The following is a 27392-nucleotide window of genomic DNA, read 5'->3' on the forward strand; positions in this document are numbered from 1 at the left end:
GGATTTCGATCAAACAAAGATACAAATCAGAACAAAAAACCATAAAGACAAGCCTTTGGAACGAGTTGGAAAACATAAAGTGAGAGCTGGAAAGGCTAAAAGGCAGATTGTAAATCAAAGTAAAATCAGATTTCCCTCATCAAGATCCTTAATGTCGACAACCCTATTACAAGTGTGATTGTCATTGGACCAAAACATTGAGCTATCAATACCTGATACAACCACTAGACTTATAGAATCCACAGGAGGCGATTAGTTCCTTGCAACGAATCCTAAAGGGAGCATTGACCATTTTGTCAACAATCTATTAAGTTTTGTCTAGCAATAAATATAAAACAGCAATAAGGAAGAACAAAAACAGGTATAAAAGACGCAAGAGATTATCCTGGGAAAACCATTACACTTGAAGTAAAAAACATAGCCACGCCAGCAAAATATGTCTTTTATTGATCATAAAATGTTCAAGTAGAAGGCTTTCACTTCACTTGCATTACAATACACTAGGCAATCACATAAATAGTTTGAAATTAGACTCTTCATCTTACACGCGAAGGTTTCTTCAAATTCCAAATATAAGACCCTTCATATTGCCAAATATTCAACACTTCATATTTCCATACACATGCCTCTTTGCATGATGTATGACCCATGTCTCCTTATATAATATTATCTTAAATATTATCACAAATGTCTCTTTCAAATGAAGGTGACCATAATGTTCATAACAAACATATTTCTATTTCACAAAATCAAAGATAAAGATCTCTATTGCAACTACAATCTTCAACACTCCCTCTTAGCAAGAAAGAGATCTTTAGTAAGGCAAAGCACTCATAGCTGTAACTAAAGATGATAAATTCACATCACATAACACATATTATCTCACCATAACATAATTCATCATAGTTAGTTCATTATTACATAAAATTAAAGTCATGGAGTCACACACAACTTTCATCATGCCCACTCGCAGAGGATGGAACAAGAACTTTCACCCCAAACTTCTCCTAGAGAAGAATGCACTTCCACCATGCTTACTCACAGAAGGTGGTCCGCCATACCTACTTGTAAAGGGTGGAATGAGGGCTTTCAAATAATGCATTTCCACCATGCCTACTCGTAGGGGTTGGTCCACCATACCTACTAGAATGGGTGGAATGAGGGCTTTCACCTCATATTTCTTCCAAAGAAAAGTGCATAAATAAGATTTTCTCTTAACACAAACTCCCTCTCAATACGAACAATTTTAATCACCATAATAAGATAGCTGATTCCAATTGTTTTACTATTGCATAAGCTTGCAAAGAGTTGGACATCTCCCTCTATCACATCACCTCCCTCTGAAGCTAAAGAATTTCCCTCTAAATATGGTCTTCCTCTTTTCATGAAGGTAATGAGCCACCAATTCAGTAACATGATTGCAAACAACAATCTTATATAGTCCGTATAATCTCTCGCTATCTCATTACATCCTGTAACCGAGAGAGATTTATAACATCAACTTATCATAAATGTCCAACACAAATGTATGATCCATACAAGAAATATAGTCATAGAGTACTTATCTTTATGTCGGAGGCAATCCATTATTCTCTCTAGGAGGCAATCCATTATTCTCTTACTACAGCTCACATAATCTCCAAATAGTTCACTAACAACTCCATAAGTCTTGCATGTATATGATGAAACTCAACAAGAAGTGTCAATATAAGCTCAAGTTCGATTGCTACTGTCATCTAGGCATTGAACAAACACTAGAATATCCATCGTATGGAAGAGGTGTTCAACCCCAACTCAAGAACTTTCTTTACATGAAACTCTTCAATACAATAGAATAGAGAAACTCAGTTCCTCGATAATATTGCACTTGTCAGGACTGATACAAGGAAACAATTGCACAAAGTCAAACAATGTGTTTCATCATTAGTTAAGCACTTTAGAACCTCTGAAATGAACTCCCTACTCACAACTGAATATTTTTTTATCAAACACTAACTGCATTGAACAATGGAGAGACCAAAACGTTGAAACCTAGTCCAACTAAGTAGGAGGGCATTGCAACTACTTACACAAGTCCTTATTTAATTTTCATCTCCCAAGAATTAAAAGACAAGAAATTCATATTTGAGATTCACGATTTTAGCAACACACAATAATCCAAATCTCACTTAGAAGAAACACAATTAGGGAGAGAAACTTTGCCCATTTTGAGTAAGACAACCTTCAAGAATAGAGAGGTGGCATTCCCGATTGATGACAATATCTCTAAGGTACTTGATTGTTTTTAATACAATCTCTGTTGAGCATGGTGCAGTTGTCTTCCCCGATTGAATTTCTCTACAATTGTTTTCATCTACTCCTACCATCAGTCTCTTTTGTCATGAGGAAAATGATGAAAAATTGTATCGCCATACGTGGAGAATCTTCAAGTCATCAAATATTTCAATAGAGATAGTCCCATAGTCCATAAATGAATCTAGGCTTCATCCAATGAAAGAATTGAAGTTTGTCCTTCAAAACAACATTCCACAAGATAGGAGGTCCAAATCTTGATGGATATCAAAATCAGCCCCAGATTGCATCATACAATTAGATGATAAGGTGGAAGATGATACTTTTTTTCATCATGGATATGTATTCAACTACATCCTACAAGATAATGTTTCCTTGCTTGTCTAGGCAATGGAATTTTCCCAAGAAAACACGGCCATCAATAACACTAACATATAGCTCAAAACAACTCATTCCAAGTCGATCACAAGTTCTATGGCATGGCCCCACCAAATAGAAAAATGCAAATATCAATCTCAATCAAAATCTCAACTTCATTACCAAATTTTCCCAACACTACTTACGAAATTGGGTGACATTCCCCTATTTCTTTCATCGTTCCATTGAAACTCTGAAATAGGATGTCGAAACATATAATCACCATGAATGTTCCACAGAATTATCGTCGTTTAAAAAATAAAGATCACGCGCATGATAAAGAGACAAACAGGAACCCAAACAAAAAAAACTCTCAGATGGTAAAACCTACAAACGAAATAAAGAATAGAATGATTAAAGAGGGTTGCAGAACTGCATTCTTTGGAAATCTTTTATTTATTGCTTGCTAGTTGTTCCACCCAAAGTATTCAAATATAAGTTATCTTCAAGCATTCTTCATTCTCTACTAAAGAGGTATACAAGACCAACAAGAGTTTGTCAGTTACAAGATACTGTTTGTATATGAAATGTAATTGACAGTGACTACAATAGGCACAACTCGTCAAGACTCAACACACACACACACACACAATAGAAGTCTCGTTAAAGGATAGGACACACTTTAAATGCTATTTTGTACAAGAAAAGAAATGTTGATGATCATCGATGGTATATAACACTTGAAAATAAGAAGGTATCCACTTATGATAAATTGAGAAACTTCAACATAGAATGAGAACAAAACATGTGATCTAAATTTCCTTAATAAAACAGTTGCCTGCTCCAAGTGAGGGTCAAAATATATATCACCTTTGCACTAAATTTGAGGGGTGATACCCAATACCATCAGCTACAGTGATATGCAATTCACAAACACCAACAAATAAAAGCTTTAAGCTCAGCTAACCAAGAGGACATCACAACAGTCCCTAGGATGCAACAAGTTTCTTCATCCTACTCCATGCAGAAGTGAATCTCCCTCTAAAATATATGTCTCTATATTAGTCTGGTTACCAGTTTTGATTACTACCAGAGACTGAAATCTATAGAATCTGTAATCTCTGGCAGAGTTTGAGGCTAACAAAATATGCTGAAAACAGAGAGCTCTTCATCACATAGAGAATGCCTAAAAAATTAGAAAACTAGAGGACCCCCCTTATTAATGTTATCCAACTAAGCTCTAATACCTATGTTAAGTTTTGTCCAGAAATAAAGATAGAACAGCAATAAGGAAGAAAAAAAAGGTACAAAAGCCACAAGAGATTATCCTGGGAAAATCCGGGCCACACCAGCAAAATGTCTTTTATTGATCATAAAATGTTCAAGTACAAGGTTTTCACTTGACTTGCATTACAATACACTAAGCAATCACATAAATAGTTTGAAATTAGACTCTTCACCTTACACACAAAAGTCTCTTCAAATTCCAAATACAAGACCCTTCATATTTCCAAATATCAACACTTCATATTTCGATACGAATGCCTCTTTGCATGACATATGACCTATTTCTCTTTATATAATATTATCACAAATGTCTCTTTCAGCTAAAGGTGACCATAACGATCATAACAAACATATTTCTATTTCATAAAATCAAAGATAAAGATCTCTAGCACAGCTACAATCTTCAACATAATCTACCCCTCAACATTACTCAAAGAGATCCAAACCTATGACAAAGCTTTGATACCACTTTTAACAAGTGTGGTTGTTGTTGCCCCAAAAGTGCGACTTGTCAATGACCAATACAACCACTAGACCTATAGAATCCACAAGAGGTGGTTAGTCCCTTGTCACGAATTTCAAGGGAAGCGCTAACTGTTTTGCCAATAAACCCCTAGATTTTCGTCAATGGCATTTGAGTAAATTCTACATCCTTTGGCATTGTGGTATTTGAAGACAAGAGTTTCAAGGTGAAGATCTCGATCATTCCTCTAATGGAGATCAATTTGTGATGAAATCGCAAGGAAAACATACAATTGAATGAATCCTCGCATAGGATCATGATCCGATCTTTTGTTGAGATTCCCAATCCTAACAATAGGTCGGACTCCAACCTCCTATTAGGATTCTTAATCCGACAAGTTCCAAATTTTTGCCTAGCTTTAAGGCCCAATTAACTCAAGTTTTGGGGATATGCTTATCATTTCAAGTCATTGGAATTGCTTAATCAAGCTAACCAACTCGAGAAAGCACCCAAATTTAAACCAATTCAAAGAGTAAAACTCAGATTTTTCCAAGGCAAAAAGCAAGTTTCAAAAATCAAGTTCTTACAGATCTGAGTGTGTACATTCAGATTTTTATGACTAAATCCTTTGATTGGGTTCCTATTTTGTCTTGATGTGATCAGATTTTAAAGTTTAAAAAAATCACTCTTTCACATCAAATTAAGCAAAATCCTCAATGAGGTTGTATTAGAGTGATTTCCTCTTTATTTCACTTCTTAGCATCAAATGTTGATTCTAGGAAGAAGTATGAAATACAAACTTTTGACGAGTGTTGGTGTCTTGTTTTGCAAGGAGAGGTCAATTGAAGAGTTGAAGGTAATAGGAGACTATGGCAAGATTTCACCGAGAGGGCAAGAAAGATGATGCTCAAAGTTGACAGTGCAAACTCAAAGAACGAGATCAAAGAGGAGTTCAAAGAGCAAAGAACAAGGAAAAAGAACAGATTTGAAGGCCTAAAAGTGAAAGAAATCGTCAAAACTTGAATACTTCGAAAATTCAAATTCACTTTGGCACACCCAGTGACATGAAAGACTTTATCACTTCAAAAATGTCAAGGTCAAGAATCCAAAATGAGAAAAATTTCCGAGAACAAGGATGAAAAGTTCATAAAGATGAAATAAATACATGCCATCAGCATCAAGCTAAGGTTTGATAATGTTGAGTATCAAGAGATATTTTTTCATCACCAAGAACTGATCAAGTTAATGAGATAAGCATGTTGAGGTGGTGCCTACTCATCTTCAACCAGTCAAAAGGCTTGATTTTCACATGTCCAAGCACAGTCAATCAGATTGTACTAAGTATACATGTGCAGTACACATCATGCCTCTAGCTAATCTATTTTTTCATTGGCTCTCAAAAGCATTGTAATTTTCTTATTGGCCCACAAGGTAGTGCCTTCATATAATTGGATAAGCATTCAAATGATTGAAACAATCAGGTAGATTAGGGCAGTGTTGGCATAATCTTGGCCCTCATTGTATTTGAACAACTATAAAAGCCAAGGCATTTTCATTTGTAACTAATTAAAGGTAGAGTAGAGTAGGAGAGACTTGTTGAAATTGTTGCCAAAATGCTATCAAAGTAAATTTGCTAATTCATTGTTGATCTTCGTGGTGGATTACTTGTGTTGCTTTGGAGTATTGCATGGTTTCTATATTTCCTCACTTAGAATAGGATTTTATTTCATGTTGTTTAGAAGTAGTAATTAATTGAATGGAAGTGATTGTGAGTGTGTCTTTGGTGAACTCGCTTAGACCAAACCAGAAGCTACTTATCCTTGGATGGTTAGATGGCATATTTATGAGCTTAACTTCAATATTGCTTGCACATTGATATGCATTGATGGATGATGTTAATGAATGGTGGTAGTTTGAACATCTTAGATTTACCTTAGAAGATTGCACTAGCTTGGTTGATGTTGATGGCTAAACTAATTTTAGTAGAGTCACAAAGGAATTCGTCATTTCTTGCATTCTAGGAGTAAAATAGCTTCCTAAACCCTTTCTCTTTGTAGTTTGTTTGGTTGGAAAAGTTAAAGTCCCATTGAAAGAATATAGTAAGTGATTTTGTAATAACCAGCATAGTGCATCATTAAAACTGAGTGAAGTCCAAAATAAGAAGGAACCTTGAGCTTGTCTCATTTGATCACACAGTCCATTTACATTATTTAGAATATGAGCATCCTCATTCAAGAGTTGGAAATTCGGTATTTCATCTTGTAATATTAAGTCTTTGATTCTACATGTTGGAGAGGCATAAAACTTACATCAACAATAGGTACATTGACAATGAAAGCAAATATATTTTGTTCAATTTATTCAACTCTCAAGTAAACTCCCAATTCAGCTCTTATGTTACATATTAAGGATCCATATTGTAAATGATGAATGCTTATCAATATTATCATATGAATATTTGGAACTTTCCAGTATTTTTCAAATTTTCCCTTATAAAATCCATCCTCAAAATACAGCCATCCTTTATCATCCCCATCCCAAAAGCTTGGTGTCACATAGCTTTTAGTGAATGCCTCCAAAGTCCAAAACACGCAATTAACACAGAAATTAGGTGAAGAATAAAATCTTTGTGAGTACAGCCTTGTTTTACCATTAAACATTTGGAAGATATTTTTTTTAAGTATCTGTTGTTTTCCACTTATATCATTTTTTTTACATAGAAAGCCCTCCGATATCATGCAAAGGAAACACTTTGGACCAGACCCAAGGTTTTCCACTTCTCATCATAATCCATTACAATGGAGATTAGGCTGTAAAGTTTGTATGTTTCTCTCTTGTATTCCTTAACTTATTTCTAGAGAGTGCACAATCTCAACTGAAGGTTGGTTTTTTGAACTTTGAAGTAGACATGATTCCTTTGGAAATTCACATATACTAATTACCAGTACCTCATGGCTACCTACATGTAGTTAAATATCAATGTTTCCATATTTAATAGAATAATATGATACTTAGTTTTATACGTATGAAGTGGATAGCATAAAGGAGAAATATATTTCTTGTGTTAACTTTTGAATGTACTGTCCATCTTTAAGGGTATTAGAAATTTCTGAGCCAAACATGAGGCTGCACTCTCTTTTACTTCATTGAGTGTTTTCCATGTCCAAATCGGATGACTTTAGCTATGGTGTGACATAAGATCTGATAAATCCCAATAAGCAACTAAGCATAACAAATGGAATAAAGTAATTGAAGATTTTCTTATATTCTGGCCTGTTTTTCCTAATTTAAGTTATAATTTAAGCATGATAATCCCTAGTTTCTTATCTCAAATCTCATCATATACCCAATAAATTATATGCGGGTGAATTACCAGATTACTTCAGCACATTTGTTGATGTAAGACTTGCATGTTCCCCAACTAAATCTCACTAATGAGGGAAATCCAAATACCACATGTTTATTTTGATCCAACCAAGCTTTTGTTTCAGGATCTGTACATAACACTAATAAGTTAGCAAAGGATCTACAAAGGTTTATGGGGACTCAAAGAAAAACTATAAATATATTTAAATTTAAAACTAATCAAAAAAATTTGACCTTTGGTCAGAGAAAACAAGTTATGGAAAATGCAATGTGGAAAGAAAAAAGTTAAAAGAGTACATACCCCCTGGATATCCAGATCCAAAGTTTCTAGTTATACATTCAACTTTCTCATCCATGACCCATCCCCGCAAGGCATTATCCCTGGTGACCTTATATCCAAACACCATCCAGAAATTTTCTTCCTTAGTAAACAAAATTTTCAAATAGATTTTAAATACAACTAGAATGCATGCATTAGCCTCAAATCATTTGCCCACCTTTGCAACAATGCTTGCTCCACTAACAATTCGATAAAGACTATCAGCTTTCTTAGCCACAATAAATGTAATACCGGGAAATTTCTCTTCTAGTTTTACTTTGTACTTATCTGCATCTCCAACAGTATCAACAAAAACCTGGTACAACCATATCCACAAAAAGGATTAAAAGGAGAATATTGATAGAAGAGAGGCAAGACAAATGTCAATGTGATTACTTAACTTCTGAGACAAACACACAACAAATCAATATCATGGCATTGCCAACTGTCTTAAACAAAGAAAGTCAAAGATGTCAACACAGAAACCAGTTAAATAATCTTCTTACAATAAGAATTGCAGGAAGCTAAAATTACAGACATTAATAAGCATACTATTGCTTTGCCAGGTCAAAACAGCATAATCTACATATCAACATCCGTATCCAAATTCCTCCACAGTCCAAGTTCCATTGTAAAGAAAACATAGCATGTACTCAAAAACTGGTAAAGGATGAACGAACAGAAAATGGCCAACTACAAGCTTACTGAAAAAAATCTCTAGCCAATATAATGAAATTTGACTCAAATAACAACTATGAAGATATGTTCTAAAAATCAAAATTTACATAAAATATTCATACCTCTGTTACTAAAACCCCCATAGCAAGAGCCCTATTGACAAGACCCATTGCAGAATCGTGCGAAATCGTATTCAGGTTTATTTTGTCTCTGTTCAAAAAAGTGTCATTATAAGCATTTCTTGATAATTATTCCAAAAATATGAAAAAACTAATTTAAAATGCATGCAAATTCAATCACAACATGGTTGCAAGGGCATCCCATCATTGCTTGATGGACGTAACAAACTGGTATGTTAATTGATGAAAACTTCAAGGATTTACACAATTTAAGATATTTTAATTACTTTTTAAGCATTTTTGCTGAAAGCTCTCTTGGGTCAATTATATCCACAGCCCAGCCCATGGAATTGTCAGCTTTTATACTTTCAAACAGCTCTTCCCTCTTCTCCTCCTTTAGAGTTTTAGAATCTGTGCAGAATATTTGACAACAATATGTATGAGGTTCTCTGTCATTATTAAACATGAGCACACTTTCATGATTCAAAGCCTCCATCACAAGAGTAATATATTAGATCATTCAATTGCTTGTTAAACCCACATGCCACGAATTTATTGAAACGTTAATGAAAAATTGTAATATGACTATAGTCAACAAAAACATATGGCATATATGAGAGTCATGCATGTAGCAGATGTCAATCACAAAAGGGAAAAGGAAGAAAATGAATTACTGGTAGCCACTTCATTACCATCTTCCCTTAACAATCTATGTTCAAGATAGATTAACACTCTATAAAAGAATTCCACCCACATTTTAATATGTCCCTCTAACAACAACATTGACTTCCATGCATGGCTAGTTTCTGAAATAGCTATGTGCATAGAAATGCAATTTTACCTCTCTGTAAGTCAAAGAATTTCTGGAATAACAGTGTGCATTGAAGTGCTATTTTATTTCTCTAGAAGCCAAAAGTTTTTAGAACAGGAATGGGCATTGCTGTTTTATTTCCCGTAAAATCAAAATGAAAAACTAATATTCATGAGCATCCCTCAGCTAAGGGGGAAGTTGAGATTATTTAAAGAGGAAATAGCTTTTCTTGTTAAAGATTGAAAAAGAATTTTCGATAAAAGTGATGATTCTTCACCTGAAAAGTCGCAGGCTCAGAAGTTAGCCTTTCCAGCCTTCAGGATGGACTTGCCTTGTAAACCTAGTGTTAAATCAACATGCTAAAGTTCCATGATGTAATACACAAGGCATTTCTCAAAAAATATCTGAAATAAATGAACTTCTCAACATCGTTCTCAATTCACTTTGGAAACGATCTAATATATTACTGAGAGTAGCTAACTGTTCACAAAAGTTATTGCCTTACATTTGTCTATATGCTTTACAAATGGCGTGCTGTAGATGCTAACTCAAATGCCATGCCCCTGCCTAATACAAATGGTGTGCTGTAGATGCTAACTCAATGTCATGCCCCTGCCTAATACCCCATCAAACCATTCTTAAAATACAGCTTATATAAAGTACAACTAAAATCGATAAAGAAGAAAATTGTCTTATTTATAAGACATCATAATTTTCCAGTCTCCAGACAGCAGTCATTAAGAGTCAATCAACAAATCTGACATAATGCGACCTATAAGTTAACAAGCAGAAGACAAGCAATTTACAATAAGCCACGTGGATCAAGAGGAGCCACAACTAGATCAAGAGGCATAAGCAACAGTTTTAAGAGGGTGCAGTAATTCCCTGAAGGATTATTCATTAATGCTAGGTGATGCATGTAAGGGTCAAAAACAAAGTGATTAATCGAAGAGCGGTATCCCTTGAAAGGTGGAGGAGGGTGACATCTTAACATTGGAAGCTATAAATAGGAGATCTCCATCTGGAGGTACTTGGAAGCTATCAATCGAAGAAGAGAGGAATCTCATACACATATACATCTGAGTATAAGCCGCAGATCAGATTAACAAAATGAAAAAACAGCAGATGTGCATTAACAAGTATTTGGTATGCAATAGGGACCATGTTATGCATCTTTAATCCTTAATATATCTTACACCAAGAAGTTAATAAATTTTGTAAATTTATTATGTTTATTTAATTAATAAATAAATTTAGCTATTCTTTATTCCCACAAGCAATCATATGAAAAATTGGAGGAAATATGTAAGAGAGAGCCAGTTAACCAGTTCCCCTAAATTAAACAGGACACCCCAAGTGGATGGAATTGCCTTAGTTGGATGTTCCTGCCATTTGTGGGCCAAGGAGCAATGTCTTAGTTGGGTGCTCCATGCTCTTGGGCTTAATTGGGCTTAATAGTCTTCCTCAACAACTTGGGTTCTCACATATTAAGAGTGATGGAATTGTCTAAATTAGATATCGTTGCCATTTTTGGGCCATGGAGTGAGCTGTCTTATCTGAGTGATGTGTGCTTTGGGCTTAATTTGGCTGAACACTCTCTGGGCATCCTTTGTGTTTTTTAATTTTTCCTCTCCAAACCCTACTATGGTAAATAATGGGAAATGGTTGATGGTTTGGTTTTTAAAGTTCAAAAGCTATTGCATGATTTATCTAAATAGGTTAAGATGATTATTGATATATATGCATCTAGTAACATCAATATTGATTTCTCATGGTTTAGTAACAGATTTATAAAACTCTAATGATCCCATTGTATAGGTCATAAAAATTGCCAATTAGGGCTATTTGTATTATAATATCATTAAACATATTATAAAACTTGAATTATAATCAATTATTAAAGAGATCAAATTTCCACAATCCATAGTAAAAATAAACTGATATATTTCTGGATTCAATTGTGTAAAGATTTTTAACCATCAACGTTTCGAATCACACCAAGTGATCCATCATCAGGATGAACAGAGCAAGAGATGTCAAACAAAATGATGATGGATCACTTGGTGTGATTCGAAACGTTGATGGTTAAAAATCTTTACACAATCGAATCCAGAAATATATCAGTTTATTTATAATCAATTAATTTCTTATGTGAATATCCCATTACTTACTCTAATTACTAAGATCATTCTTAAATGGTAGATTTAAGTACGAAGGTCGCGTGAAATAGACTACATGCAGCATCCCTCATGGCCTAACCCTAGTATTGGAATAATTTGTCATAGTCCCGAAATTACTCTGTCTTTCCCTTCCACAAACTCCCTATCTAAAAATACCTCTGTACGAAATAAAAGATGGAAATTTTCCATACTTAAAATAATATGCTTTTAATACTATAATTTGTTATTTAGAATACTATTATTATTTTATTTAATGTATTTTAAAATCCCATATAACAACATATCCATATCCATATCCATATCTATATCACTTATTAGATTAGTTATCCTAAAATATACTCATGGTAAAATGCCTTCAATTTTTCTTTGTTTATATCAATTTATTGTTTTTGGTCCTCCTCTTTTTTCTATGCACTTACGTTCCATTTAATTTGGTACTTGTTTATTGGTCAATTTACCTCTATTTAATATCATTCTTTATTTCCTTCTTATTTTTAATTTTTCGTTGGAACCTAATGCCACAGAAATATATACCATGAATTTAAATATATGTGTCCCCTCCCACGTGACCTTTGGTCACTAAAGTTTATTTGAATTGTTATTTGGCCGATTATGTTTAAGTAGTTGTTTAATTGAATTATAATTAGTATTTAAATAATGTTTAATAGATTTAATTATTTATATTATAATAATATTGTTATTAGTATATCTCATTTATTAATATTATTTAGTTATTAACTGATGTCTAATAAATAATAGTTTATTTATATTGATATGGTAAACAGTAATTTGTCTTCAATAGATATTGACAATTATCTGTTTAAATTATTGTTTAATTATTTTAATATATCTGATTATTTTATTTATATAATAATCAATTGGTTATTACATATATATTCTTTTAATTGATTACAATTACGAATATCAATTATATTTAGTATTAGATTTCATTATTAGAGGGGATATTACAAAAACCTAGCCAAAAGTGAAAGAGAGTGATATCTCAGAAAGCTGTGCAAATTGAAAAATGCAGATTCCTTTGAATAAAATTAGTAACTCCCAAAAAGTAAAAGTGGCCAATCCTCTTCTAACATGATCACATAGTGTAATGACTTATCACAAGAGATCATACGTAGAAAGATCTATTAAAGACTCAAAGCAGGAAGAAACCCACTGATTGTTTAGCTACTCAAAACAATTCTCCCAACTTAGGAATATAAACCCCCAATAGTCAGCAAACTATGTTGTGATGCTTGAGATAACAATAAATATAGCATTTGACATTTTAAGGGCTTTGCTTACTATTCAATACATGTAAGGGATGCCATGTGGAGAATTGAATGCATACTGGCTTTAATCCATGAAAACAGCAATGTGGCACTAGGAAAAACAATTGGAGAAAAACAACTGGAGAATCCTGGGTTCTTTGTGCTCCTGCGTAGCTGGTATAAGCTTCTAAGATCATCTCATATACGCTACCTGTTCACTGAATGTTGCTGCTTACTTAACCAGAATATGTACTTTCGATTCCAACAGTCAATAACCTATAGTGTGCCTTTTCTTAGAGATTATAATCTGCTCCTCAAAGCTCCCACTTTAAGGGTTTCTATACCTAACAACTCACAATACACACAAACACACACTCTGCTTTATTGGAAAACATATATGTAAGGGATGCTGCAACAACTTTCTTTTGAATGGTCCAGATCTCAGTCCTTAGCCACTATGTTCAGGGGGTTCATTCAATGATCGTGCTCAAGTTCATAAGGCACTTTCCCATCTGGATGCTGTTTCTGTCTGTCTGGTATAGACTATGGGTTCTTTGCCAGAGATTTGTCTCTCTGGAAGGCTGGTTCCTTAACAAATTGAAGTTCATACATAGCATGGCATAAGGGATGGTTCTTCATTCGTACTCCAGCTGACAATTTTCTTTGGAGACATTAATACCTGATTTTTCAGGATTGCAGCTCTATTTTAGTTTTATAGAATTCAGCATGGAAATGGAAGAGCATGCCCTGATCCTCCACTCCTTTCTCTCCCCGTCCTAGAAATCCTTCTTAGAAAGTACAGCAGCAAAAGTTGTGTCTTTGACTTTAATCGAAATGCCATACAATGGTAGTACTTTGTTCGATATACAATTTTCACCACTAGCTTCAAAACCTTCCCTAAAGCATGTGATCATACCACAAGGTCCAGCTCCAGTTCTTTCATGCCCAACAAATATGAAAATTTTCGCACCTAACTGCTCAAATTTCCACAGCATTCCCAGAAAAAAATGAAACTGACTATATGAACAATCAGAATGTGTGTGTGTTTCTTATAAGTGCCATAACATTCCTTGAAATATCCCAAATCAGATATTTACTAGATTTCTCTTTCAACAATAAATTCAGAACTAAAACATTGCAAATGTATTCCAGCACAATCGGAACCAGTAGAAATCCCAATTGAAATTTAACCAACTTCTTCTTAAATATAATATTCAAACTCAACATAGACAAATATGATACGATACAACAATAAACCAGCAGATTCTCCAAAAGAAAATAACTAGATTTTCAAGATACTATTCAAGATTTGATCATCTGAAAGTACGTCACCAACCAATAATATAAAACCAGAAAACTCTTGTACAACTCCGTAAACACGTTATTGCATTATACAACAACAATACAATAACCAGCACTAGAAAACCCAATCTTAAATACAGATTAACAATCAAATTGAAATACTAGAATAAGAACCTGAAAGCACATATGAAACACCAGAACTGATGTCTCCCTAGACAATGGGTTTGCGTCCATTGTCTGTCGGCATAAGGGGCTACATCCTCATCCTAGCTGAAAGATGAGGCTTTCCAAATACTCTCACAAGAGAGAACTGAAATCTGGAATAATAATCAAGCATACCCAGCAATGAGCCTCTTTCCCCTTTTAATACACAAACTAAGACTCTTCAACTCCCCTCTGGCTTTCGTCCTATTCCCTTGTGACTCTTCAACTTCCCTCTAGCATTTCATCTTATTCCTCCTTGACCTTTTGCTCTCTTTGTAACATAAAATTGACCTTTTAATAAATTCAGTCTACGTCTCGGAGTCAATTTTAACATTATATAAAATAAGACTTCAATATTTATGATGTCCCAAAAAGGGGACATTACAAATCTCCCCTCCTTAAAATTGCTTGTCCTCAATCAATTAGTACCAGGATCCCATACGAGTCTGCAGGTAGCCCTAGAGTCCAAACTGAAAAAAATTCCGGCCACACCACAAAGCAAGATGTCACTCTGCAATATGTCTCTCAACCGGATCCCTAGATCCCATATAACTCTCTGAAAAAACTTTGCACCTGTAAACTGAACAACTCTAATCATCACTAATACCATTGAATCCAACCTCAAACTGAGAAGAATTACAACAAGGTCCTCAACAAGCCATAAATACATATGATCAACACCTGGATCTCAAACCCTATTGTCATAACCAGCCAATATGATAAGATAAAAATGTATCAGTGAACTATGCATAACCCAGTACATGATGATAACACAACCTAAATAGATGATGTAATAAACAAGTCGCTCAAAAACTGAGTGTAACACCCTGGTCGCAACAAATACCAAACTGTCATCTTCAATCTGGAGAATCTTCGAGTACATAGGTACTATGAATAAGAATGAAGCTGAAAGACCATTCCCTATGATCAACACATAACTCTCCTCAAAACTACACCAAAAACTATCCAAAGGCTGATGTAAATAATCCAACCAACTCCTGTATGGTGTGAAATCAGGAACCCAATGTGGACTGATTGTATGATGCAAAATCATAGTCAAATCACCACTTCCATCCTGTGACCCATATTCCTTGCTAGAAATCGTAGCAAGATTCCATATCCTAAAATCAGAATCATCTCCTTCATGATAATAAAAAGGAGAGTCCTCATTTACCTCAAACAGGGTATTATCGAAAATCCAATCAGCATCAACTTCAAACACAGGGTTATCGATAAGCTGAAAGTGATCTGAAACTTTAGTACTTGATCGCTTGGGGCAATTATACAAAGCATACATCTACTAAATGCTATCAAGTTCATCAATTACCTCTAGGAAAAAATTATGCCTCTCTTTATCCTCCTGCTCCTCAGAGTGATTTGTGATTCTAATCTAATTTTCTGCTTCCTGAAGGGAAATCCAAGCATCATTCAATGCCTCCTGTGTTTCCTTAAGCTCTCTATTGAGCTCCTTAATCTCATTCCTCTCTTTATTCAGCTAATCAACATGTGTTTCAACGACCTTAAGAATGTTATCCCTGTCGGAAAGCAAATGCAAATATTCTGATTTGATAGTTTCAAGGCCTGTTTTGATCACTTGCAAATAAAAAACAAGCCATTCTTCTTCCACTCCCTTTTGAACCTTCCTGTAGAGATCCTCAACCACCTTGTGAGTGTTGTCATAATGGACCGAAGATGCCACAACCATTTCTTCATTAACCTTCAGCTAGTTTCTAAATGCATGATTTTCATTATCATGTTAATATAGCTCATCGTCTTGTAGTGTCATCTTGGATTTTTCTCTAAATTTGTCATGGGCGTAGGTAATATATGGTTCATCACACAAAAATTTCAATCTATTATTACCTTGTGTGCAATCGTCCTCATCCGCCTATTTGTCAACACTAACCTCTAATTCACCAACATAAAAACTTGTACCCTGGGTAACATCTTCTACATGGTCATTGGAAGGTTGTAAATCAATGGTAGTTGACTGCTCTTCTTTTTCAAGAACCTCTATTCAAGGAAGATCAAGTGAAGAGAACTGCGGCTCTGATTATCAAACTCCAGAGAAGGAGAGACAAGTTAACCAAAACTTTGCAGCTAGATTAGTTCCGCTCCTGCCTTGGGGGGGTGATCATGTGGGTCCCATAGGCTACTTTAGCCTCGTGGACGTCATTAAAATCTATCATATCATTCATTGATCGTGATTTTCTAGAAATTCCTCGTACACATTTTTGCCCTGGACCCTTGCAAGAAGATCCTAAACCACTTCCAGATACTTTATTTTTGCCCTACCTGTCTTATTTTGCTGCTCTAGATGAAAATCCACGTGATCGCTCAATGATAAATCATTCTAAATTCGAGTAGGAAGAGTTTATATTCTTTGTAAATATCAAGTATTTTTGCTGTTATATCAAGTTCAAAATTCTGGGCTAGCTGTGGTTATCGCTTCATAATATTTACCATGATGTTATCCCAACCCTGAATTTTTTTCTTGTAATATATGTTGCTGAGGAGATCTTTATTCCCTATACGAGAGCCCAAGTGAAACTAAAGATTTTGAAAGATTTGTTGTCCATATTTCTCTATACAAATTACTGCCCGTGTTCTTTGTGATGCTTGAAAGATACTTGACAAGGAAATCTTCCTTACTACATGCACACCCCTAAGGTTCCTCCTTGCACTCACAACTATGATGGCTTGATGAAACCTCCACTCATAAAATTGATCGGAATTACCTCAAACCAAGAGAATCACTCTATAATAATCAAGAATGTGTCCCCTATAGGAATTTGTGCAAGACATTCCCGTGTGCAGCAATTAGTTTCCACTAAAAGCTCTAGTTCGACATTGTTCTTTAATTCTTAGCAGACAAACTCTAATGATATTGTACACAACAGTCTTTAAAAAATGTAGATGTTGATCGCCTGAATTTGCAGGTTGGCCTCAACAACATTCATCTGGAGCTAACAACTCCACGCCAAATCACATCGGCCATTAATATCACCTAAACATAAATGCATAGATTCTACCTTGAATGGAAGATGGATGCCAACACCCAACTGACCAGCACTATAATTTCTCTTAACTATGAAGACTCAAAAAATTTCCAACTTGGATGATTGTATACCAGTAAGTCACAACCACACTCATGTTCAACTTTCTTGTTACTGTTAGCTCAAATTAAATTCTACAAATGATATGAATCACCATGGTAAGTAGCACTGTTTACTTGTAAAGCTAACTCAACTTCTTGTTTTGCAATTAGAAAAGTAATATCTGATTCCAGCTGTTTGATTCTCAGATCTGTTTCTTTTCCCCACTCCGTTGTACATTCAATCCATGAAGCTTGCAAGCTACATATATGTACTCAACCAAGTCATATGCCTTGTATATTTCCTAAAAGATTCATAGTGCATAACGTTGGTTCAAAATTAGGAAATGATTAAATGAGAGCTATCATCATCTCTAATATGCTTGATCTCTTGCATATGCCTCCCCTTTTCCAATTCATACCGATCCCTCTGTCTAAGTGCTAAGTCCTCCTCCCACTTGATGCTCTAAAAATGGGACTTACATAAATCATCAAGAACTCCAACTCTGATGTTCCACGTTCATTGTTGCTCCCTTCAACCTTGTCGATTGTCTCTTCTTCCGGGATTTTCTGTGCCTTCCAATAGATTCCTTTATTCCCGCAAGGACCTCAAATGAGCTCGAATGTCTTTGAGTGCTCATCCATCTTCCCCAATCTCAGAATTTTATGCTCCATCTCCGACACTTCTACCAGTAATGCACACAGATGTCAAGCGAATTATGATACCACTGGAAAGTCATTACTTCCCGATATCCACGTCTCCTATAATGGCCAGCAAATCCCACGATAGTGGTTATATTTAATTTGGCATTACAAGTCGTGCATTAAATCCAACTGAGATAACTCCCCGCTATAACAAATCCTCTAGAGAAGTGAATGTGTATTATCGATGGTAGATTATCGAGTTGTAACGTTCTTGTTAACATTCACGTTGTCAGTTCTCATATCCTTCTAACACAAGAAAAGCCATTCAAAATGTATCTCTTTGCCCTGCAACGTAGCTTATTTTGTAACCGTCTCCATAAATGATAATGAGAGCCGGTAGGGAACTCTGAGTATCCAATGAGAACTAGTCCAGTCTTCAACTCTCAATGCTTAGTCAACCTGTCATCTATCACTACATGAAATGCATTAATTTGACTGTTGTTCGATTCTCCTTCGCAATCTACCTAACTTCATATAGTTACAACCCAACTAACCTCCCGTGACCTGGGGATAGTGAAATGGCCTTCCTCGATGCCATGTGCAGTCCCATGAAACATTGCCCAGTCCTCAGACGTTTTGGCAAACACACTATCATTGTGTCTTGTTCCTATTGATGACTCTACTCTGCCTAACTGTAAGGAAGACACTCCACCTCTGCTCCTTGTCCACTATGGAACTATCAGCCAACCTTGTCTACTGTAAATACCTAGCTCTTTTATCATGTGGTCCTGTGAATAAGTTATGAGCATACGTTATGAAACTTCGAGTGGGTGTCCTTACACCTAAAACTTTTCTCTCTTAGTCACGCTAAATAGCCCTTAAGTTGGGCAGTGGTTGTAATGCAAAAAGAACCACGCATAGTACTTTAATACCACGACCAATAACCCGATTGCAAGTTGAAGGAAGGACAATGTCCACTCTCGAACTCTTCCTAGTATATTGGCCTTAGAATGAAATTAATTCCTTCATTCGTGAATAATGAACAATTCAATGATGTGTTTATAAAAAAACTTAGGCCGTCCACGTAATGATAAAATATATGCCTGAATATTATCACTAGTTTCCAAATCTCCTGTTCTGTGCTAAGTAATGTCCAAAACATTGACCCAATTATTTTTTTTAAAATTTTCGGGATAGGTGCCTTCTACAATGTCTCCACTCTCCAATATAAACTTTAGCGGATCGCTAGTATTTAAGCCATTTTGCATTTCTAATGGGAAACATTTCCCCGACAATTCACAACAAATCTTGGGATGACAGTCCTAAGTTTTGTTACTTTGAAAGCTCACAAACAGACAACAGAATCTATTCTAATCCCTTTATAATATAGCTCTATTTCTGAATCAAACTTCAGTATGAAAATATTTGATTTGTGCAAAGTTAATCTTCAGGATGGTAGGATACAAGGCTCTGATACCACTGAAATATCCCAAACCGGATATTTACTAGATTTCTCTTTCAACAATAAATTCAAAACTATAATATTGGAAACATATTCCAGCACAATCGAAACCAGTAGAAATCCTAATAGAAATTTAACCAACTTCTTCTTAAATATAATATTCAAACTCAACATAGACAAATATAATACGATACAACAATAAACCAGTAGATTCTCCACAAGAAAATAACTATCTTTTCAAGATACTATTCAAGATTTGATCATATGAAAGTACGTCACCAACCAATAATATAAAACCAGAAAACTTTTGTATAACTCCGTAAACATGTTATTGCATTATACAACAGCAATACAATAACCAGCACTAGAAAACCCAATCTTAAATACAAATTAACAATCAGATTGGAATACTAGAATAAGAACCTGTAAGCGCATATGAAACACTTGAACTGATGTCTCCTAGGACAATGGGTTTGTATCCATTGTCTGCTGGCACGAGAGGCTACCTCCTCATACTAGCTGAAAGTTAAGACTTTCCAAATACTCTCACAAGAGAGAACGGAAATCTGGAATAATAAATCAAGCATACCCAGCAATAAGCCTCTTTCCCCTTTTAATACGCAAACTAAGACTCTTCGACTCCTCTCTGGCTTTCATCCTATTCCCTTGTGACTCTTCAACTTCTCTCTGGCATTTGATCTTATTCCTCCTTGACCTTTTGCCCTCTTTATAACATAAAATTGACCTTTTAATAATTTGAGTCTAGATCTCAGAGTCAATTTTAACATTATATAAAATAAGACTTCAATATTTCTAATGTCCCAAAAAGGGGACATTACATTCCTCAATGCTCAAGTCTTGTATATTAGCTATATCATGAAAAAAAATATTGGATAGTGAAATAGTCCTGGAGATATACATTTTGTGTCATGCATTCAACTTCTCAGATTTTGTACAAACTTTCATATAATACAAACATCCATTCTATAGTTTTCGCATGGTATCTATTTGCTCTTGAACTCTATCTTGCGATATAAAGCTCTAATTGATATTTGCATTGTATCACTCTCCATTCATAACACATTTAGATAAAGATTATATTTGTTTGTCTCCAAAGCAAATCTGTGGTATTAGAGAATTTAACAACTGAATTCTTCTCTGCATTTTGCATGCCCACTCACATGAGATTTAAGTATAGGAAGCTTGGTCAGATTACAATATTGTATAATAATGAGAAGGTAAAAGACAAGGTAAAAATATTGCGCTCTCATTCATTTACATATTTTATGTCTTCAATATTTCATCATCACCGGAATGAAATGTATCATCATTGGAAATGTATCCACCACAAAGAATTTAATCATGTCCTATGTCTCCTTGGTAAACCAAGAACAAAATCCATACGAATGGCTTCCTATGGCCTCCCAAGTACAAGTAATGGTCAATATAAACTTGTCATCTAGCTTGTGCCCTTTGCAATCCGGCGTACTTCACCAACTGACAAACTTCATCACATCTCCGTGCAAATGTGGCCAACCGTAATGTTCTCCAACAAGTGCAATGGTCTTATGTAAACCAATATGTCCTACAAGTCCTCCATTTTGCTTCTCCTTTGTCAGGTTCTCTCTCATGAAACTCTTGGAATAAACAACTGGTTCTCTTGTTTCATAATCTTAACAGATGGTAAACAAATTTACACCAGAGATGCCAATTTCAGAAATATTTTGAAGGATGATAGAAAATGTGTAACAGTGACAGCAAAATAATTTACAGCACAATTTTGCAAAAGAAAAAGCAAGGATTGTTGATCACTTCTCTCAACTCTAACTATATATTCATCTCCATTTGGCTCATTGAGTTCATTAAAATCAACTGTTTGGAGGCCAGACACCATACAAGATAAAAGTCCATTTTGTTTCCCTAATGTTTATGTTAAAATAGATGCAAGTACTCTAGATAATTATCTTAATTTCATTTATTCCAACTACATGATTAATAACTTTATCAAGAAAGACTATCACTGCTCTCGTAAGAGTTTCCTTGTCTATAAAAAATGTTGCAATGGTTTTGTTGAAGCCTTGAAAGAAACCCATCCCCCATTGCAGACTATGATCACCAATATATCAAGTAGTCCCAACTTCACCAAGATTGTGAAATGTTTGTTCAATACTGAATATTCCATACTTTGGCTTCTAAGTTCAACATTCAAGAGTCTAAACAAAGTGTCATTCAGAATATAAGTCAAGCTTAAGAGCATACATCCAAACCTCCATATCTCACTCCAAAGAAAAGTCAGTGTGCTTAAAAATTCAAAGTAAATACTAAGCAAAAGTCTAAGAATAAAGACTACACATCACAAGATAGGTTGCAGGAAAAAAATTCAAGACTAGAGCCAAACCCTCAGAACAAGGAAAAGGAACCCCAAGTCATACTTAGAATGACATATCAACTAAAGAGTAAATAAAACAACCAAAGATTAGCTAGAGATGCACAGTACATACATACAGCAAACACTCCACTAAGGAATGTTGTGCTTGAAAAGCTTTGTTTGCGCAGATTAAAGCATCTAGTTCTACCCAAACAATGCAAGACAAAGGCAAACATGACATCACTATGAGTCAGATGCAATAGTATCAACTGCCAAGATTCTCTCTCCTCCAATTAAGATACAGAAGAAGCAGAAGCATTGTTCCATTTTTAGATGTGTGTCAATGAACAACATGTACACTTCATCCACCAATGGCATTGATGAGCACACAATTATTCTAAGCAGGGAGGTGAATAAGTTTAAGAAACAAAATTGCCAATTTAAACTTTTTCAATCACAACGCTATTATTTACTAAATTCCAACAATCATGCACATAAGAACACAATAACAATGTTTACGTGGAAACCCTAATGGGAGAACACCACATAAAATTACTGTTTTTATATAATTCTCTCTTTACAAAGCTTGTAGGCGCCAACCCCTAACTTAGTTTGTGAGCACCCACCCATGGGAAGCATCAACTCCCACTTTTAAATTTGTAGGCACCAACCCCCAACCAATTATGAAGCATCAACTTCACTAGTTCAAATTTCTACCTTGTCAATGTTGCTTCTACAATGGATGATGGCTGTTTCAATTTCTTCTACTCATACTTATCTTGACAAGATATGTCTGTTGGTCATAAAGTTGTATTATCTTTCGGGGATAGTTAAGTGTACGTTAGGAAGTTGTTAGTTACCGAAGGAAGTTATGACACGATGATTGAGTCGCAACCCTTCAAGTAGTATAAGGGTAGTATATGTATGCTTTGTCATTTACGAAAAAGGCATCAAATGTTGTCTCAATTATCTTGTATTGTCTTGTGTTGTACTTGAGAGAAGGATTAATGAAAGATACAATTGTGGTTTCATGAAACACTGCATTTTTATGACTTTTGTATTGCATTCTCAATTCCGTGGAATGTATTAAACTCAATTTATTGTAACCAGTAAAGATTTGGCGTTGTTGCCTTCAAAAGATTCCAAGAAGCGGCAATTGAATGGCAAAGGGAATGTGATGGGACAACCAAAAGATAATGGTCATAACAATGATGAAGACAAGAACCCCAAGTTGTTTAAGGGTGAACAAGAGTTGGCAAGAGACTTTGTGTTACTACTTCGGGCATCCGTAGAAACACACGTGCATAGAGAAGCCACACAGGAAGGAATTCTTGAAGGTGTTGTTTGGAACGCACTTAGAGTTAGCCATGTTGTTAACCGTTTGATGAGCCAACTCCCACAATTACTTGCACAAACATTTTTGGCACTACAAAATCGAAGGGGAAAGATTAACCAAGAGAACTGATGGCAACAAATCCTTGAGAACTTCTATCGAGAGAGGAATGTTATCGTCCAGAAGAGGAAGATGAAACTCGTCATAGGGGAGACATGAATAGAACCCAAAGGAGAAAGAAATAAAGAACAATGTCATGATTATGTCCTACAGAGACATGAATTATAGACAAAATATTATATAAATAAAAGTGTTCTTTCAAATTTTATTTTGTGTTGTTACTTTCGTGTGGATGAAAAAGTGAAATCCAATTGAATAAAAACAGAAACAAGAAAAAAGAAATAGAAGAATGGGAGGCCACTAGACAGGCAGTACTACTGCAACAAGTCGAGAGAAGGAAAAGATTCCAGAGGATCACTGAAGGACGATTGGAAGAGGCCAAACATGAGCCTGTAGGGAGTGGACACGAAGAGGAGTTTGGTCATGTTGACAAATGGATTAGTGAAAAGTTCATGGAAGAAACGAGGAGTTTTCTTGGCAACCTAACCTTAACGTACGGAGGCAAGGGAGGCTAGGAAGGCTCGAAGGAGGGAGAGAGAACAAGTTGCGGGTAAAGATGTTGAGGATACTAGTGGTGCCACAAGCATTGAAGTGACTGAGGGGCACAGGGATCAAAGCAATTTACTAGGTTTAGATACTCCTAAAAGTTTGAAGACACCAAGTGAAGGTCGGTGAAACAATTTGGTAACATCGAGTTCAAGGGTACCAACACAGCCTACAGTACCAGCATAACCAATCATACTAGCATAGCGAGTACTTACATCAACCGCCATGGCGGGACAAAAGCAAAAGTTACCTAAGTTCATAGGCGACGAGAAAGAAGGTCACATACAACACTACAAAACGTGCAAAGCAATCTGGACAACCAATGGGGTCACAGATTAGGACGACTAGATAAAACAATTCCCATCCACACTAAGGGCAATAGCCATTAACAAGTTCTCCGTTGTTGATAAAACAAAGGTACCCATATGGGAAAACCTGAAGAAAGAATTTCAAATAGAGTTTCAGTTGCTAAGGGATAACGAAATCGTGGCAGAAATCTATAACACCAAACAAGCCAAAGATGAAACCTTTGAGGGAACGAAGGGAAACTCAAGGAGTTGGTGGGAAAGATGGAAAGTCCACCATCCGACGGATTGAAGAAGCGTTGGTTTATTGAAGGGTTAAAAACCACCCTTCAGAGGAAAATGAAGATAGTACCTCCCGCATCATACTATGATGCTTATAACTGAGCAATGGATCTCGAGAGTGAACAAAACAATGAAGAAAAATAAGAATAAGTCATTTGATGATGACGATGATGACTCTTCAAGAGAGAGCAGCAGTGAAGAGTTGAACAAGAAGATTTGAGTCCTTCAAAAAGATATGCTCCAGATGATGAAAGAATTCAAAAATGTGAAAAGTAACACCACCAAAAGTGACAAAGGGGACTTATGGCACACAGATTGCAAGGAGGAAGGTCACACAAAGGATTCTTGTCCAAAGAAGCAATTATGTGACATCTATCAAATTGTCGGACATTTCATTGAGGAATGTTCGTACAACATGAAGACAAGAGGGCTTCAACAAATTTTAATGACACGAGAAGCATCCACTTCAGGTGTGGGCACGACAAACACAAACACAAATACGACCTCGTCTGGCAGGTATAAAAATCATTTGCATGGAAGAAAAGGTGAAAACAATAATAATGGGGGTCGTAGCCATATCCAGTATGATGCAAGTAGATGCCCAATGATACAGTGCAAAACATGTAACCAGTGGGGACACTTTGCAAGAGACTGCACTAGGGCAGAAGTGTAGCAGTTGCTCTACAGATGTTGTAGTCCCAAATGTAATGTCCCCAATTTTAGCAGGTTCCTACAGTTGGCTTGATTAGTTCACCATCGCGACCCTCATGAGCTAATAGTGGAATTTGAGGGTCTCAATTGTGGAGTCATAAGCTTTCCAGCAACCTATGGTGTGTTTTGGCTCCGTTTGCGAGACTTACTATTTGTAGCAAGTCAATTGTTGGTTCTAATGAGCTCAATTGAGTTAGAAGAGTTGAGTGATGCTCTCAAATTTTATTTTGGGCTTTTGGTTTGGGCTCCAAGAATCTTGGAGGGAGCGTCTATTTATAGTAAGTCACCCTATCAAGTTTATTCATCATCTTTATTCATCAAGGTCACTCTGGTGTTGTCATATTTTGATTCTAATGCTTCTACAGTTGTTTTCGCAAGACGGGTGAATTATTATTATTATTATTATTCATCTAAATATGCTGAGGTTGTTATTTTTGTTGGTGTTGTATGCTGGTCACCTCAGTATCATAGCTCTTTGGAACCGGGTCGAAAACTTTTAAATCGTGGGCACAAGAAACAAAGGCATTGTGTATCAAAATATTATGTTATGGTGGAAATGTCATTTTTGGGAGCCAAAAGCAATTAATAAATTTTATTATAATGGCATTTTATTATATTTTAAAGTTGTGGAGTTTATTTCGGAAACTTGTGTCATTTAGAGATTATAAATGAGCCCATTTGCTGAGAAAAGCATCCGATTATTATTTATCTTATTTGCTCTTGTTATCTTAGTGACATTTTCTGAGTTTGATGATTTTTGTGCCCTTATTAAGATATAAGGGCTTGAGTCTGAGGAGTGCATTAAATGTACTGCTGAGGTATGGTAGATCATCCTAAGTTTTAGCAATCTGAATTTTGTTGTCTTCCCTTTGTTCTTGCTGTGGCAAGGAAGACAATTATTGGAGTTGGGAGATTAATTGCAATTCTTTCTTGCAATATGTAAATTTCGAACTTGTATTGAAGTGATCTGAATCTGGGGTTTGTGTGGATTCTGGACATCTGATTCAATTGTAAATCTGGAGTGATTTATTTCATGCATGTTGGCGTAATTTAGTGAGTGTAAATAGCACCTAGTTTCCCCACTGCTAGGCATCTATGTTTTTTCTGCATATTGGTGGACAGTATGGTTGCTTCAAGACGTGGTTCAACCTGCAAAAACCTAGGCGCCTTTCCCCTTGTCGCGGCCACTGTTGGACACATTTCATCCATCAAATATGATGCTTTTGGGCACACAACAGTCCATGTGGAGTCTGCAACGTTATTAAACTTGCAGCAAATACATTTGTCTTTGTTTGTTTAGGCAATTTAGTTAATCTGCTATAACCGTTGATCTCTTTCATATGAACATGTTACATTTGTTATAATGGTCTTCTCGTGCTCATGAATAGGACAAGTAATCGTGTTTAATGATATGATAGTTGTTGTTCAAGGTTGGGAAAAACAGTTGTTACAATGGGTGTCCCCAGTCCTCATTTCGTTGAAGAAGGATGCTAATCAGATCAAAATGTGCGGAATTCAGATGTTTGAATGCAGTCACCATCAAGAATTTGTTCCCAATACCTTTCACAGATAGCATTCTAGAGGAAGTGGCAAGACATGCGATTTATTCATTCATGGATGTATTTTTTGAGTACAAGCAAATATCCATCGTCCAAGAAATAAATTGAAAACAACTTTCATAGTGGAAGACAAAGTGTTACGCATACAACCAAATGCCCTTCGGACTCTGTAACACTCCTGCAATGTTCCAAAGGATCATCCTACACATTTTCGACAAGATGTCGGTTGGAAATTTCAAAGCTTTTGTTGATGATTGGTCCATTTTTAGTGTCGAGGACAAGCACCTAGCAACCCTGAGAGAGTGTATGGAGAGATGCAGA

At 35.6% G+C, this 27392-nt stretch overlaps 1 protein-coding gene across 1 annotated transcript in view; it reads right to left on the reverse strand.

Moving 5' to 3' along the window:
• LOC149530658 (Polynucleotidyl transferase, ribonuclease H-like superfamily protein) overlaps nucleotides 1-27392 on the reverse strand; it is a 112221-nt gene that overhangs the window by 42859 nt on the left and 41970 nt on the right. Inside the window, exons 3-7 of the mRNA XM_089810318.1 lie at nucleotides 9169-9292; nucleotides 8885-8972; nucleotides 8263-8400; nucleotides 8067-8154; nucleotides 7773-7893 (exon numbers count right to left, since the gene is read on the reverse strand). Coding sequence (XP_089666444.1) covers nucleotides 7773-7893; nucleotides 8067-8154; nucleotides 8263-8400; nucleotides 8885-8972; nucleotides 9169-9292 — 559 coding nt within the window. The remainder of the gene's footprint in view (nucleotides 1-7772; nucleotides 7894-8066; nucleotides 8155-8262; nucleotides 8401-8884; nucleotides 8973-9168; nucleotides 9293-27392) is intronic.

Source organism: Cupressus sempervirens, chromosome 11 (assembly GCF_028749045.1).
Source record: "Cupressus sempervirens isolate cs-2001-9-10 chromosome 11, ASM2874904v1, whole genome shotgun sequence".
In the NCBI taxonomy this organism is placed as follows: Eukaryota; Viridiplantae; Streptophyta; class Pinopsida; order Cupressales; family Cupressaceae; genus Cupressus; species Cupressus sempervirens.